This window comes from Pelodiscus sinensis, chromosome 1 (assembly GCF_052426305.1).
Source record: "Pelodiscus sinensis isolate ZL-2025 chromosome 1, ASM5242630v1, whole genome shotgun sequence".
NCBI lineage: Eukaryota > Metazoa > Chordata > Testudines > Trionychidae > Pelodiscus > Pelodiscus sinensis.
Genome location: NC_143052.1, coordinates 332,197,844 through 332,214,473, shown reverse-complemented (window position 1 = coordinate 332,214,473; position 16,630 = coordinate 332,197,844). Strand labels below are relative to the sequence as shown.

General features: G+C 39.8%; 1 protein-coding gene across 1 annotated transcript in view; it reads right to left on the bottom strand.

The window, feature by feature from the left end:
• GRM5 (glutamate metabotropic receptor 5) overlaps window positions 1-16,630 on the bottom strand; it is a 222,356-nt gene that overhangs the window by 75,450 nt on the left and 130,276 nt on the right. The window contains exon 2 of the mRNA XM_014571135.4: window positions 3,807-4,042. Within this exon, the coding sequence (XP_014426621.2) occupies window positions 3,807-4,042 (236 nt within the window). The remainder of the gene's footprint in view (window positions 1-3,806; window positions 4,043-16,630) is intronic.

The window sequence follows — 16,630 nt, the reverse complement described above, 5'->3', positions numbered from 1 at the left end:
CTTCTCTGATCGACTCTAAAAAATGGAGATTTGTTTGCATTAAAGTCCCAGATCAGAACACATCTCAACTTTGCAAAGCTCAGAGTTGGAGCCAAACTATGTAGCTGACCTGCATCTATATAATGAAAATCTACTTAGGTAGGTCACATCAATTCTCCTGTGACAAGGAATTGATAACTCTGAGCATAGAGTCAGATAAGTCTGCAAACTTCTCTCTTTCAGTAGTGCTCCAGCTGGGCAGAAAATCGTTACCTTTAGCAACAGCAGGAGCAGTGGCACCCATTTGGGTTATGTAAATATATTCAATATGCAAATGAAAAATGGCTGGATACTAAAATGTTTACCTCAGCATGAGTCAAAATATATGTGAAAAGATGGAAACTTATCAGAAGCTGATAGAAATTAAATAAAATTATATTCATTTGGGACTGTTTTTCACATGCTCTTTACTTTATCTTCACATTTTCATTTTTGCATGGCTCACTGATTTTCCTTCAGCCCTAATAAATAATGATTGTGCAACAGTGAATATGTACTACTCCAAAATGAGATCTACAAGGCCAGCATCACTCATAATCTTGTGATGAATTGTTCACTTCATCCCAGAGTGCCATGGGTTAATGGAGGCCTCCTGGGAGCAGTGGAGGTGAGTCCTTCAAGCAGCCTAGCAAGGCTGCATGGGAAGCCGCCAATTGGTGGGAGTATGCACAGAGTAGCCAATCAGTCCCTAGTGGAATAACATAAAAGTATCTGCAAGGCCAAAGACTGTTGCTGTGGGGAGCTGAAGACTGAGGACTTTATTCTTAGTGGGCTGCTGGAAAGGTAGCACCTTGGACAGAGCAGTTGCTGGTAAGGTCTGGACTCTGGAGGAACAAGACCTTTAAGAAGCCTTTAAGCCAGGCATGTCCAAAGTCCGGCCCGCGGGCCAATTGCGGCCCGTGTTCCGGTTTAATACGGCCCCCCAGGTAATTTGGCAATATCTATCTTTTATGGCCCCCAACGAATCCATATGTATTGAGATGAATACATTGTAAAATCTCAGTTAATGTCAGTTGGTCTAAATCAGTTATAAATATATTTGGACACAACATGTATACTTGGTGTTATGTTCCTGTTCATATTTTTTGAACTTAAAAGTTGACAGACAACCTTTATTACCAATAATATGTAATGTACTTTACAATGTTCCTGACGTATATTTCAGCTTCCTGGATTTTTTTTTCATCTGGCCTTCAGATATGAAAGGCAGAGTGATTTAACACCTGTTTAGATTTGTCATCCATGTGACGAAATGAAAAGTATGCCGTTTGCAATAAACTTTGCATAAAATAGTTAATTTGCATTTAATTTTAACGGTTCAAAGAATGTCAGGCAAAATGGTCGGCCCTCACGCATGTTCACTTCATCAAATCTGGCCCTCATTGAAAAAAGTTTGGACACCCCTGCTTTAAGCTGTCTGTTAGGGCTTACTGTTTGATTACCCTGAGAGGAGGGTGAAGAAAAAGATGTGGCTTCAGAGAAGTGGCCCAGGGAATTGACACAATTGAGCAAAGTCCTGGAGGCTGATATCTACAGAGTTCCTGGGTTGTGGCTCAGAGTAGTGGCCAGGCCTGGGTCCATGCAATTTGCACCTGGGGAAGTGGCTGTAGAACTGAGATATTTCACCATCAGAAAGGTGACATAGCTGGAAGGCCAAATAATGAAGAGGACACTCTGATACTTTAACTGAAGTGAGTCTGCAGTCAGAGACAATGACAGGAGAGATGCCATTTGGAGACGGTGCACCAGCTGGTAGGTCTAATCCCTGTAATGACCAGAAGGAGGAATCACTGTGGTGAGTGGACTCCATTAAAATCTATACACTTTGCATTTGTGGGAAAGAATCTATCATGTCATCTCAGTATGCAGGGATTTAAAAGCATAGGCCAGAGTTTTCAAGCATGAATGCCAAATGAATGTGCCAAAATCCAGATTCTAAAAGATTTTGGCATCCACATAGGCATAATTCCTATTACTTATTTCAATATTTTAGAATATATTGTTTATATGAATAGTTATTACCAGTGTGACGTTACTGCAGTAGAATGAAGTTGTTGACTATAGGTCAAATTCTGCACTTGCATGGTGATCTTAGTCTATTGCTTCTTAACCAAATTATTCTTTAAACTATTACTTCACCGATTTCTTCATACCACCTTCTTGTCTATATCTTCTTGCCACTGTCTTAGACTATGTGGTCTCTGCATAGTGGCTAGAGGTCACCAAATTAAAATAATAGATAGCAGGTTTAAAACAAACAATGGAAATATTTCTTCAGACAATGCACAGTCAACCTGGGGAACTCCTTGCCAGAGGATGTTGTGAAGGTGATGGCTTTAACAGGGTTAAAAAAAGAGCTAGATAAATTCATGGAAGATAGGTCCATCAATGGCTATTAGCCAGGATGAGTAGGAATGGTGTCCCTAGCCTTTCTTTGTCAGAAGCTAGGAATGGGTGTGATCACTTGATGATTACTTGTTCTGTTCATTCCTTCTGGGGGCACCTATCATTGGCCACTGTCAGAAGACAGGGTGCTGAGCTAGATGGACCTTTGGTTTGACCCAGTATGGACATTCTTATATTTTTATGTTCTTATGTAATAAAGGGACAGATTTTCAGAGGTGCTGAGCTCTCATTGACATCATTAGGAAGCCATGATGCGACTTTTGGGAACTGGAAACTATTGTGAGAAAAACCCATGGATTTTAGAACAGCTGCTGCAGCCCCCAATCCTCTTGCTCCTGAGGGCAACATTCAAATAAACTCTGTGTGGTGAACACCAGTATTATTAGCCCAGTCTTGTGCTTCTTCCGAGTTTTAACACAAGATGGTTAGATCACAGTAAAACTTAGGAAACTGAGCACTTTGACAACCAATGAAAATGAGCATAAAATCCATATTTACAAAACATTGTGCATTGAAATAGACAACTTAAATCACCTGGTGACATCGATCACTTCTGAACAGTGGTCACTATTACATCTTTACCACATGGAATTATGTTAATTACATGCAAACAGCAACAATAGAGCAAATAAAGGTATTATCTAGATTTTTTATTAAGCTCATCGATTTGGACAAAGCATCAGAGGTATTTGGTGAGACCAAGGTATTTGGTGAGACCAACTTCACAAATTTAGGCCTTTTTTTCTGTTCGTGAATTGTTAGTAAACAGATTATTAGGAGCCTAAATTTAATTTTCAAGAGTGACAAACATTCAAGAGCCTAAGTTGCAATGACTTTAAACTAAATATGCATTATTAAGGGACTTAAATTTAAATGTAGTTTGGTTACTGCAGACAGGCACATGTAAGATTTTTTCAAAAATAGTCATGCCTCTAACTCCCAATCAATGGGAAATGGAAGGGAGTTGGGTGCCTAGTCACTTCTGAAAATCCTACTAGCTGCTGCTTTGCATTTTCAGGTACCTACATACATCAAAAATCTGGGTTTTAAGTGTCTAAGTTGATTTTGGAAATGGGATATAGGTTTCTAAATCACTTGGATACTTTTGAGATTTTTATGTTAAATGACCAGCCCAGGTCATACAGAAAATCAGTGTCAGGTCAGGAAGTTGTGCTTGGGTCTCCTGAGCAGGCTAGAACTCTCATTTTTTACTAGTTTTCCTCTCAGTGGCAGATCTGGATCAAAATTGCATTTCAATATCCCTTCCTTTAGACCTTGCATGGCATTATCTACTTAAATCAAGTCTTTAACTTAAGTGATTTTATCTATAAATACATAAATAAATAAAACCAACTGCTTACTGTTGCAAGTCTTGTTGTATTTAGTATTCTCTTGCGGATACCCCATCAGCCGGCACTGGAACCTGTGCTGCCAGAATTCCTGAAACCAAGGGTTTCGGAGATTGGTTTCTGGCCGAAGCTGCAGGTAATAGTCATCAAACCATTTCACATCAGGAGACTGGAGCTTGATCGTTATTCCGCCAACAGCTTCCCGCTGATACCCGTCTGTCACATCATACCTGTCTGCCCAGCCATCACTGTAGAGAAAAATAAAAGAGAAAAATGCTCTATGAATATACTGTTTCATGCACCTTTCTAAAGAACACGTGTTCAACTGCAAATAGCAATAGAAGCAGATAGATACACACTCATACCAAAGTTGGAATTTGGTGAAATAGCAATAATACTTTTATTCAGCTTTCAGCGTTTTCTAGTTTCTTATAGCAAGCATTCTGTAGTAATCAGCACCTTCTATTTCTGTAGAGTGTTCTTAATCTTGTATCCCACAGAATCCAGACCACTGCCCTAATCCTAAAATTGACTGAGTGTATATGCACCTTTGCACTGCACTAAGCCCCAGTAACTTCAGAGGTATGGTACTTGTTTGCAATACATCTGGGGCTACATCTACATTGGAATGGCTTCACCTCCTATCGATGTAAATCAATTAGAGTTCAAGATGTTTCACAGCATTAGAGAAAGAGGATATTCTAGCCAAAAGAAAATTTAGCCAAAGTTTCATGGACTCTTTAACAGCATTGCCCAAAACCAGAAAGGAAGCTGGCTTTTAGAATCATGGTTAAAAACAACCCATCATGGTTAAACTGAGATGCCAATGGCAAACTGACAAATGATAATGGCCATCAAGTGGTCCACTAGCAATTCTCCACTTGTTTCACTTTAAATCCTCCTATAACTTTGACTAAGAACTCCAAGCAGAGCTTGCAGAAATACAGGGGAAAAGTCATGAACATAACATTTCAGTGCAATTCTCCACGCACAAGTTTATTTTTCTTTCATAGAAATTCAAAATGTTGACAAATTTTGCATAGAGAAATTAAAATTCTGAAAGTCTCATCTGGCTCCATCTCCAACTTATACTTTGCTAAGTATACTCTTGCCAGCTCCTGCTGTTTTATCAGAATTACCATATTTGGTATTGTTCTTAGGGCACCAGCTTCTGGAGTTATGGGATTATGGAAAAATCTTAATTTTCACAGGGCAAAATACTGAAATTCTGGCCTTCATAGTCACAAAAAACCTTGAAAATGTGCACTCTGAAAGCTCAAAAACTACAGGGAGAATTGAAATAACCCAATATTAGTTATTTTTTAAAACAATGTTTTTTTTTAAGATCTCGTGATTTGTTTAAAAAAAGACTTGATTTTTTTAATCCAGGGGATTGAGAAAACTGTAACCAACATAAGCAACGTTCTGTCTTGTTACCATCAACCCTCTCCATTATATTCTGAACTCAGCTGTTGTCCCTATTTAAAATCTTGTTATGCATTTCATAACATTCAGGAAGACTACTATAGCTGCAGGTCCCCTATTTAATTCAGTGGTGTTTTGTGCCAGCACAGAAGTCTGCCTGTCCTCCATACAATACAGGATTAGGCCCATAGATTGTAAGGTCTATAATCATCATATGTGCAAACACAGAACAAAAGATCATGCCTGTTTGAAAGAATGAACAGTCTGATGAAGACAAAGGGAATGTAGGAGGAAAGAAAGTGCTTCAGATTCAAAATAAATATTAAAGGGTAAAGTGAGTTATTGACTGCGAGAAAGAATGAGATTCATTTATGAAGGAAAAGAGGTGAGCAGTGATTCTTAGCTGATATCACAGAGAGATGTGTAGCATGTTGCTTTGAATACTTATCCTAAGTTAAGTTAATGTTCCTAAATATGTTAATAGGAATCAATTCTGGCAAAAAGTCAACCTCCCCCCAGAAGGGTATTTATTAGTCCAAGGGCTGGTATCATTTACATGCCTATCTTGGTATTATAGGAAAAAAAGCATTTTAAACAGTTAATCATAATAATTATCAAAATAGATTTAGTATATTCAAAAGGTTCATCTCTGTTTAGCGAGATTTCATGTTTCCATCCTGTATGACACAATAGTATGGAACTGAACAATAAATATTGGCTGTCCTATAGGATTTTTTAAATCATCTCAGTAGAATTAGATCCATATTATGGAATTGTTGAGGATCATTTAAAAAACCTCAAAGCTATGCCTTTAGAAAGGATATTATTTCAATAATAAATGCTGTGGGTTCTTAAAGTAATTAGTGACAAATTACTATTTTATTTATTTCACTCCTAGTAAAATCTTTTCCTTAGAGGATACTAATGATTAAAGTTTGGGAATATTAAAAATACGAATTCTAAGCCACATGCTCCTTAGTTTTTCATGAACTGACTCCTGATTTCAGTACTGTTGGAAATAGACTAACTTAGCTTCTTTGTGCATCAGAGAACTAGGAATAAGAACTATAGATATTTAACTAGAATTTTGCAAGCTCTTATGGTTCTGAGGATGTCTAAAAGGCATTGAAGGAGGAAAGTGAAACAGGAAAATATGCATGCAAAGAAATGCAGAAATAATAATAAATAACCTCACTAGTGCACTGGAAAGGATGTTCTGGTCAATACAGAGAATGACTATGAAGACTCAGACTCAGGAATGGTACAGAAGACGGAAGAAGAAGGCATCCAGCACAAAGAAGAGGTTAGGTGTATATGCTAGAAATCATGAAATGTTGGTTGAATTAAGAGACCAAACAGGGAGTTCATCTTTTTAGTAGATAAATCTCCATGTACTTTCCTCGCCTTGAGCACCAACTTCACAGTTCCTATTGGCCAGAAACTGTAGCCAGTGGGAGCTGTGGGGATGGTGCCTGCAGCCAGCAATACACAGAGATCCTCCCCGTGTCCTCTGCATAGGAGCTGCTGCCAGAGGGGTGTACTTGTCCCTTTCGGCAACCACGCAAGATAAGTACCAACCTGCTCCTGCACCTCAACTCTTTGCCCCAACCTAAGCAAGCACCCGGCACCAAACTCCCTCCCAAAGCCTGACTCCTCACCCTCTTCTGCACCTCAGCCACTTTCCCCAGTCTAGTGACTCACTCTTCCCCATAAGTGAGGGTGGGAAAGAGTGAGTGATGGAGAGAGGGGACACCCAGTAAGAAATTTACAGATTCAGGGTCAGTTATCCCCATGGATACACCTGGTGCACCCACATAGACATGGTACACTTGATATCTGGGCACTGCTGGGCCTGCGCTAGCTTCTACCCAACAAGTTGCCAGCTGCGCTACTAGGAATGCTTTTTGAGTACTCAGGGTTTCCACATGCCTGCCTGGTAGGGTTCCCAACTTTCTAATTGCACAATCTCAAGGACTCTTGCACCATGCTCTGGCCTGCCACACCCTTTCCTGGAGGCCATGGCCTTGTTTTACCCCTTCTCTGAGGCCCCATCCCTCTCTCTCCATTAGGAACCATTATGTATTAAGTGCTTTTGTCTGGGGAAACCTATGAAGAGTTGAGTCAGAGTGTATACTTCAGAGAAGTTTGGATTTCTACTAACTTAGAGTCTGAGACCTCCCCAGCTGCTAAAAGAAGAGCTAGTCATTGGAACTCTGCCACTGTCACTCCACACCATCTCACACTTAGGGTAACTATATTTTGGTGTGTTCTCAACTTTTGCTATAGTTTGCGGTAGGCTTTTTACTCAATGAAAACAAACATTTTTAAGTGGAACCACTCTTGTGTATTAATCATTTACCAGACGGAGGTGCTGTCCCCCCTGCTTATTTATTTCTGCACATTGCCTGAAAAATAGAGATTAGATATCATAGTTTTGGGGTAAGGCAACCCCGGTAACATAATTAGCACACACATAAAAAAAAACAGCTAAGAATGTTGTGCTTTCTCCTGTGAGCAGAATGGTATTGGAAGGTCTGGTATTAGATCTAAATAATCCCCAGTTTACGCAATTCATGTCATGTTAACATGAATTATCAGTGAATAATCTTATGGAAAATGTGAATGAAGTAGTTCATGGCCACATTACGCTCCATTATGCTAATAGAAATCTGAGTAAACATCACTGACTTTACTAAAGGTCCTCGGAGCAGATTTTGGTCCACAATTTTCCATATAGCAAAGATTGCTCATTTGCATGATTACATTGTCACAAGGTTTAGTTTTCAGAAGATGAGCAAGTATTATAGAGTTTAGTCTAAAATAACCCTTGGAAAAAATGTAAGGGGGTGGGGGAGTTTCACATCAGGAGAAAAGGGATGCCTAATTGAATTGAATTGAATTAAAAAGCACTACAGTATTAGTCCACAGCAATGCTCCACTAAAGTCACTACAAAGTCTTACACATTTACTGAATGTACAAATAAACACAACAGCCTCAATAAATCTTGCAGAACTTTGGCAGCCAATGGTGTAAGTCTTTATCATTAGGGCCCTTCCAAATTCTCCGCCATGAAAAAAGTGTCATGGAGCATAAAATGTGCTTGTATCCTATGCAGGGGAGTGTTTCTTAAATTGGGGGGGTCCTGATCCAAAAGGGACTTGCAAGGGGTCACACGGTTATGTTAGGAGAGGTTACAGTATTGCCATCCTTACTTCTGCACTGTTGCCTTCAGAGCTGGGTGGCTAGAGAGTGGCTGCTACTGACTGAAGGCCCAGCTCTACAGGCAGCAGCATAGATGTAAGGGTAGCAATACCATACCATGCCATCCTTACTTCCGCCTGCTGCTGACAATGGCTCTGCCTTCAGAGCTCATGGCCAACAGCTGCCACCCTCCAACCACCCAGCTCTGAAGGCAGTGCTGCCAACAACAGCAGTGCAGAAACAGGGGCAGCAGTATTACAACCCTTCCTGCAATAATCTTGCAACCCTCCCACAACTCCATTTTGATCAGGACTCCTAGGATACGTCTACACTATGGCGCTACTTCAGGATACTTCCAGTATCCTGAAATAGTTATTCCATGTCTTGACAGAGTGCTGTTGTTTCAAAATACCTTTCAAAATAGTGGACGCGCTATTCCGATATCCCTGTAAACGTCATTCCATGAGGATTAAGGGATATTTTGGGATAGCAGTTTATTCTGAAATTTGGTGCTGTGTAGAAAGCACCAAATTACAAAATAAGCTATTTTGAAATTAACTCAGAATAAGCTACTCAATTTGTATAATTCAAATTGTATAGCTTATATTGAGGTCAGAGTGCAGTGTAGACGCACCCTCTATAGCTAAAAGACTGTAAAACTTCAGGTTTAAAGAGCTGAAATCATGACACTGATTATTTTAAAATCCTATAAACATGAAATTGACCCAAGTGAACTGTCAATTTGGTAGGGCCCTATTTATGACAGAAAACTTGATTTCCTAAAATGTGAGTAGGAAAGTAGAATTATGATTGTAAAGTATCATATATTATGATGTGCTGTATTGAAACTGGGTGTACTGACTTTTTTAACATAAGCAAAAGTATTATGATTGCCGCTGTAAGAGATGGGAAATCTGAATAATCTGGTAATACAGTTTCAAATGATGAGTGTTCTCTTTTTTGGTCTTTCACATCTACCATCTATTCTGAAATATCCAACTTCATTAGCAGCAAAGCTGACAGCCTCCATGAGGCATTGGACAAGGTGGGAGGAGGGGCGCCAGGCTCCATGCTCCAAGAAGGGATGGGGCTGAGGGCAGTCAGCCTTCAGCGCTGTGTGGAGTGCAGTGCACCCTCCTGCCTGCCCTTCGCTTTGCCCAGAATGCACGGCATGGTGCTCTGGTAATGATTTAATGAGTCTGGAGCCGAATCACTATGTCTTAGGGCAACTGCCCCCTTTGCCCGCCTGTCAGAAGGCCTAATAGATTTCCTCCAGAATAACACCATTCCCTATGCTACATTTTACTCTGCCGATGCTGGAATTGATGTATGCACAGGATGTTTTTGTCCCTAGCCTCTGTTTGTCTGGAAATGGGTGACGGGGAGGGATCACATGAGGATTACCTGTTGTGTTCCCTACCTCAGGGGCAGCTGGTATTGACCACAGTTGGCAGACAGAATAGTGGACTAGCTGGACCAGTGGTCTGAGCCAGTGTGGCCATTCTTATGTTCTTATGTTCTATGTTCTTATGTTTGTTTCTTCAATGAAAACCCAAAACGATTTGAAGAAAATTTTAAACTGAAACTGAAAATATTTTTCTCTTCATTGAATTTTTCATGGGAATAAAATGCATTTCCTGACTAGCTCTACCCCTAATATTGTTCAGTTAAAATAATCTTTTATATTTTTTTTAAAAAGTCATTTTAAAAACATCTACCATCTCTAACACAGACACTTTCTCCAAGAATTTTGGATAAACATGGATCTGCATAGTTAATGTTAGTACCTGCGTTTTGAAGCTCTTATTCTGTATTATTGCCCGATGCACAAAATCCAATTAAATTCTCAAACAAAAAAACTCCAAGCTATATTCAGCTCTGACATGCAAAACTATCATGCCAATAAAGTCAGAAGAGTTACAATAGTCCTGAGTAACTATAATGTGCTTATGTAAACCAAAAAGATTAACCGACCAATTGCACCTGTGATTTACAACGACCTCCTCTTGCAACTTCTGCATTTCAAAATATTAGCTACTTTTTGTGATTAAAATGCTACAACAATTTTGGCATATTTTTTTAGTTTTTTAGGCTTCGCCCATTGGCTTTAGCTCTCTCCATTCAATAATTAACGTTGCTTCTCGAGAGAGCTTCCTATCAGTAAATTCTATTAGGTTATAAAATAAGCTCCTAAGGTTATTTTAGTGTTTACCACCCTGACAGTTAGGAAGCTTTTTTTCCGGCTTGGAAAGTAGGAATAAGAGATCCTCCGGAAAAGGGCTTTATTCCGGAGGATCGCGCCAGTCTAGATGCTTTTTTCCGGCTTTTCCCCAAGCCGGAAAAAAAGCGGCGGACATGTTTATTTCAATCCCGCGGGGGATATTTAAAGCCCCCGCGGATTTCCCTATTCCAAAGTTTGAAATTAGCATGCCTCTTCCAGAGAAGGGGCCAGTGTAGACGTAGTCTAGGTGTACCACGTTCACCGCTTCTCCTTTATCCACAAGACATATTATCCTATCAAAGAAAGCTATCAGATTGGTTATTACATGATTTGTTCTTTATAAATCCATGCTGGCTGTTACCTATCACCTTATTATCTTCCAGATGTTTGCAGATTAATTCCTTAATTATTTGCTCCATTATCTTCCTTGGCACAGAAGTTAAACTGACTGGTCTATAGTTTCCTGGGTTGTTCTTATTTTCCTTTTTCATAGATAGGCACTATATTTGCCCTTTTTTGGTCTTCTGGAATCTCTCCCAACTTCCATGACTCTTCAAAGATGATAGCTAAAGACTGAGATACCTCCTCAATCAGCTCCTTGAATATTCTAGGATGCATTTCATCATGCCCTGGTGACTTGCAGACATCTAATTTTTCTAAGTAATTTTAATTTGCTCTTTTTTATTTTAATTTCTAAACCTACCCCATTTCCATTAGCATTCACTATGTTAGATATCCCGTCACTATTTTCTTGATGAAAATGGAAGCAAAGAAGTCATAAAGCACCTCTGCCATTTCCAAGTTTCCTGTTATTGTTTTGCTTCCCATGGGACCTTATCTACCAGCTCTTTGAGCTTATCAAATTCCGCCTTCCTGAAATCCATTGTTTTTATTTTGCTGTTCTCCCTTCCACCATTCCTTAGAATCATCAACTCTATGATTTCATGGTCACTTTCTCCCAAGCTGCCTTCCACTTTCAAATTCTCAACCAGTTCCTCCCTATTTGTTAAAATCAAATCTAGAACAGCTCTCCCCCGCAGTAGCTTTCTCAGCCTTCTGAAATTAAAAAAATGTCTTTAATGCAGTCCAAGAACTTGTTGGATAATCTGTGACCTGCTTTGTTAGTTTCCCAACATATGTCTGGTTAGTTGAAGTCCTCCATCACCACCAAATCCTGCGCTTTGGATGATTTTGTTGTTTAAAAAAAGCCTCATCCACCTCTTCTGCCTGGGTAGGTGGTCTGTAGGGGTACGTCTAGACTACAGGCTTTTGTCGACAGAGCTTTTGTCAACAGATACTGTCAACAAAGCTTCTGTCAACAAAGAGCATCTAGACTACATCCAGTGCTGTCGACAAAGCAAGCTGCTTTGTTGACATGAGAGTGTAGACACAAAGGACAGTGTAGATGCAATAACGCCTTCTGTCAACAGAACTCTGTCGACAAAAGGTGTTATTCCTCGTAGAATGAAGTTTACCACCGTCGACAAAACTCCCTGACATTATGTCGACAGAACTCAGCGGTAGTGTAGACGCAGGTATAGTTTTGTCGACAAAAGTCCACTTTTGTTGACAAAACCCTGTAGTCTAGACACATCCTAGTAGACCACTAGTATGATATCACTCTTATTTTTTATCCCTTTTAACCTAACCCAGAGACTCTCAACAAGTCTGTCTTCTATGTCCATCTTCACCTCGGTCCAAGTGTATTCATTTTTAATATATAAGGCAACACCTCCTCCTTTTTTTCCTTGCCTATCCTTCCTGAGCAACCTGTACCCTTCTATACCAATATTCCAGTCATGTGTATTATCCCACCAAGTTTCTGTGATACCAGCTATGGTATAGTTGTGTTTATTTACTAGCACTTCAAGTTCTTCCTGCTTATTCCCTATACTTCTTGCATTTGTCTATAGGCATCTAAGATACTGATATCATGACCAGGTCTAAACTGACAGTATGAAAGATGGTGATCAAACTCCCCTTGTACAAGGTAGGGGTGGAAGGATAACTAAGCAACAGGAGTTGGAAACCTAATACGTCAGCAGTGAGGTATAACTTGTTTGTACCTGTGCATAAAAGTGAATCCCAAAGAGTTGTCTTTGTCTGGCCGAGGGGGCAATTCTGGATCCATAGTATTGACTGAGCTAGTCCATTGTCACAGGTACACATGCATTGTGGCTTAGCGGCAAGTCTATTTGTTGACAACTATTCCCATATTTTGCTTGGCAATAAATCTGGCCTGGTGCTTTCAATCCTTATCTGATTTTGTGGTCTTTAAACACTCTCTCAGAGTCTGTTGTGTTGACCAATTGCTCATAGTTAACGCAGTAGACAGGGGAGCATACGCATGAATGCAGCCAAAAGTTTATTGTTAATGGAGCAAAAGTCCTTTCAGGAACCCATCAGGAATGCCTGACTGACATTAGCCAAATTTTTCTAAGGAAATACTCTTAATTCAATTTTAACTCTGACAAAAATACAATAAAATAATGGCCCTACTTTTATATCTTAGATTACATTGAAAATAAAATCATGTGAAGATTATGCTTTCCATTGGAAGTTATCATATTCAGCTATTGCTTGCCCACTCTAGTCTCTTTAATTAGATTCACATCAGAATATTTAGTCTAGAAAACAAGGTATTAACTTTTATTGAGCAAAGGCCATAAAGTAATTTCATATCACCATTCTCCAGGAGTCAAAAGAGTTGAAATAAGATGGTTCATATTGCACCTACTTAACAGGGCTTACCCCTCCATTAATCGGAATGAAGGATGTTTTTTGAAGGTGATGTCACGCTGAATTCTTTACATTGCAATATTTTTAACAATTACGGCTTTTGAAAATGTGGGATTACTAAAAAGATAACATATCACTAAGCACTTCCGATCATCCAGAAAATCATCAAGGGGAAAAAAGAAAATCAAGGAAAAATGTTTTATATAAAAATGTATCTAGAATAAAATGTTTATTTTAATTAATCAGAATATGTTCATTAAGTTTTATTTACTGGGCATTATAATCTATCTATCTATCTATCTATCTATCTATCTATCTATCTATCTATCTATCTATCTATCTATCTATCTATCTATCTATCTAAGAAACTTGTGAGCCAGTCTGTGTCTGTCTGCAATCTGATTGTTTGAGTGCTGCTACTAAATTGTAAATGCTAGGACTACCACATTTAGTATGCAGCTTCCTCTTGTCCTAAATTAAAGCGAGGTCAAGGTGTGATTGTGCCAGGACAATTGGAAGTGCTGGAAATGGGACTGTTTTCCATATGTTAAGTGTGAGGGGGAATGGGCTGTTCTGAGGGATGCAATACTGAGAGTAGCCACTGGGGGCAGTGAGCCCACAGGAGGGCTATCCTGCAGAGTACACACTGTGGGCAGCCATACCACCAAGGGAGTGGCCAGCAGGGTTGGGACTTTGCCATCTTTCCTGCCAGCACACTGGGTGAGTAGCCCCCGTGCCCCAAACCCTTTTCTCCCCTCCTGGCCCTTGGCTGCAGAACCAGAGTGTGGGGAGAGGAAAAGCTGCTGGAGGCTGGGAGAAGGGTTGGGGAAAGAAAAAAGGCCCATGGTAGCTGGGAAGAGGGTTGGGGTGAGAAAAAGGTTGCTGGTGATGGAGCGGAGGGGAGGGAATGCTGGATGAGACTGCCACTCTGATCTCCTCCTCAACCTACCAACCCTCACTCACTCCCTGCCCACAGTTTCCTGCACTGCCCCTCCACATCCTTAAGACCCTGCCCTGACTCCTGCACCCCGCACACTACCAGCTCCCTGTCCTGAAGGACCCAGTCAATGCCAGGTGAGTCTTCTAGTATACACATAACAGAAAATACCTAAAAGTCATCTACCATACCAAAATATAGGAAGCAAGAATCAGTGAATATCTTTTCCTTAAAATAGTGTCAGAAGTCCACATTTCTGCAGTCCATAGCTCCAGATTTGAAATAGCTTAAAGTTGACACAGCAGGAACCACTTCCCAAAAGATTCCATAATTTGGCCCCTAAAAACATGGCTTGATCAATGTGATTTTTCTACCACTGATTAACTCTACATGTGCTTGACTGATAGGATGTTTCATTGCATTATGTCCACCAGGAGAAAAATAGCTCACATCTAATTGAATTTCTCATGGATTGATGACTTACTTGAGCTGCTGTCTACTGAATGATTTTCCATTAGATATCCAAAAACAACTTGTATAGATAAGCAACAGGAGGATGTATAATAAATTCACGTGTAGTCACTGTAGCACACAGGTACCAGAGACAGACTTAAACTAAAACTGGACGAATACTGCAACAGAGGACACAACATTTGTTTAATTAAAACTGAATTCATGGGCAGGGATCTACAATCTTTTTTAGTGTATGCTCGAAGAATAATTTTGAAGGAAATCTATAATCTGTGTTACCTAGGAGTTCAGACCAGATGATCACAGTGGTCCTTTCTGGCCTTGGAATCTATGAATCTTATTTATTTAGTCTACAAAACAATTTACAGTAATAGAGAATGTGGTATACACACATACACACACTTGAGAAAAAATAGGGTATGTCTACACTACCCCGCTAGTTCGAACTAGCGGGGTAATGTATGCATACCGAACGTGCAAATGAAGCCTGGGATTTGAATTTCCCGGGCTTCATTTGCATAAGCCGGCCAGCGCCATTTTTAAATGCCGGCTTGTTCGAACCCCGTGCCGCGCGGCTACATGCGGCACGGGCTAGATAGTTCGAACTAGCAAGCCATTCCGAACTATCTGTACGCCTCGTGGAACGGAATGGCTTGCTAGTTCGAACTATCTAGCCCGTGCCGCGTGTAGCCGCGCGGCACGGGGTTCGAACAAGCCGACATTTAAAAATGGCGCCGGCCGGCTTATGCAAATGAAACCCGGGAAATTCAAATCCCGGGCTTCATTTGCACGTTCGGTATGCATACATTATCCCGCTAGTTCGAACTAGCGGGGTAGTGTAGACATACCCATATATATTTACATTTACCCAGCATTGATTGGGTCTTTAACTCAGGTAAGAGTTTTTGTTTTTGTTTTTTTGGAAAATACAGTAAAAGGAAAATGTACATGCTTTATCTAAATGGTTGCATTTATAAAAACATAGTGTGATTTTTATGAAGTTAATTTTTATTTCAGATTTCATAAGGGATAGTTCGTTTTTTCCTTTTAATTGTTTTTAGTAATTTTTTTAAAATATGGGAATTCCATCAAGTGTGTTTTCTTCATTCCTATAAACACTAATAATTTGCTGTATTTCAACAAAAAGTCAATGTGGTTTGCAATAGCATTTTCTTCTAGTTTTCAAACCTTAAGCATTGATTTAACTGTGCCAAAATAGAGCACTATTTCAAATTTTTCTGTTTTATTTCTTTTTTGTAAGAGATGCAATCCTATTCCCAGTTCATCCTATTTTTCTGTCTCACTTTGGTTCACTCTCTTTCAACATTCATTCAGTTATGTCAGTTTTGAGGACTGTCCTTGATTTGGTAATTCTGTCTCTTTTCTGTTTGGTTTTATGAGAAGCAATCCTATTGCAGGCACATTCTGTTTTCCTGGCACAACCAAACTCTAATGTTGCTTTAAGTTATCATCAGAGGAAGCTGAATACAGAATTTGGTGGTCCTAGCTCTTACCATTTAGAAGGAGTTATTGAACAAACACACTGACAGACAGTCTAAAATATATAGTCGATGGAGAGAGCTCTTAGAGATCCCTGTATTTTGTTAACCTAATGATTTCAATGATCAGATCTAGGATTAGAATCCAAGAGGCATCCTAACCCTGTTAAACTCAATAGGAATGTGGCTGATGATTTCATTGGAGCTAGACTTTCACCTTGGTTCCCAGCCTCGTGCTCAGGCCACTAGACCTATTTTGTCTTTGTTCTCACATACTTTCTTACCCAGCACTGGTAGCCTCCAGATGCAGTAGTTCCCACTTACACTTATGCTGATCCCCGT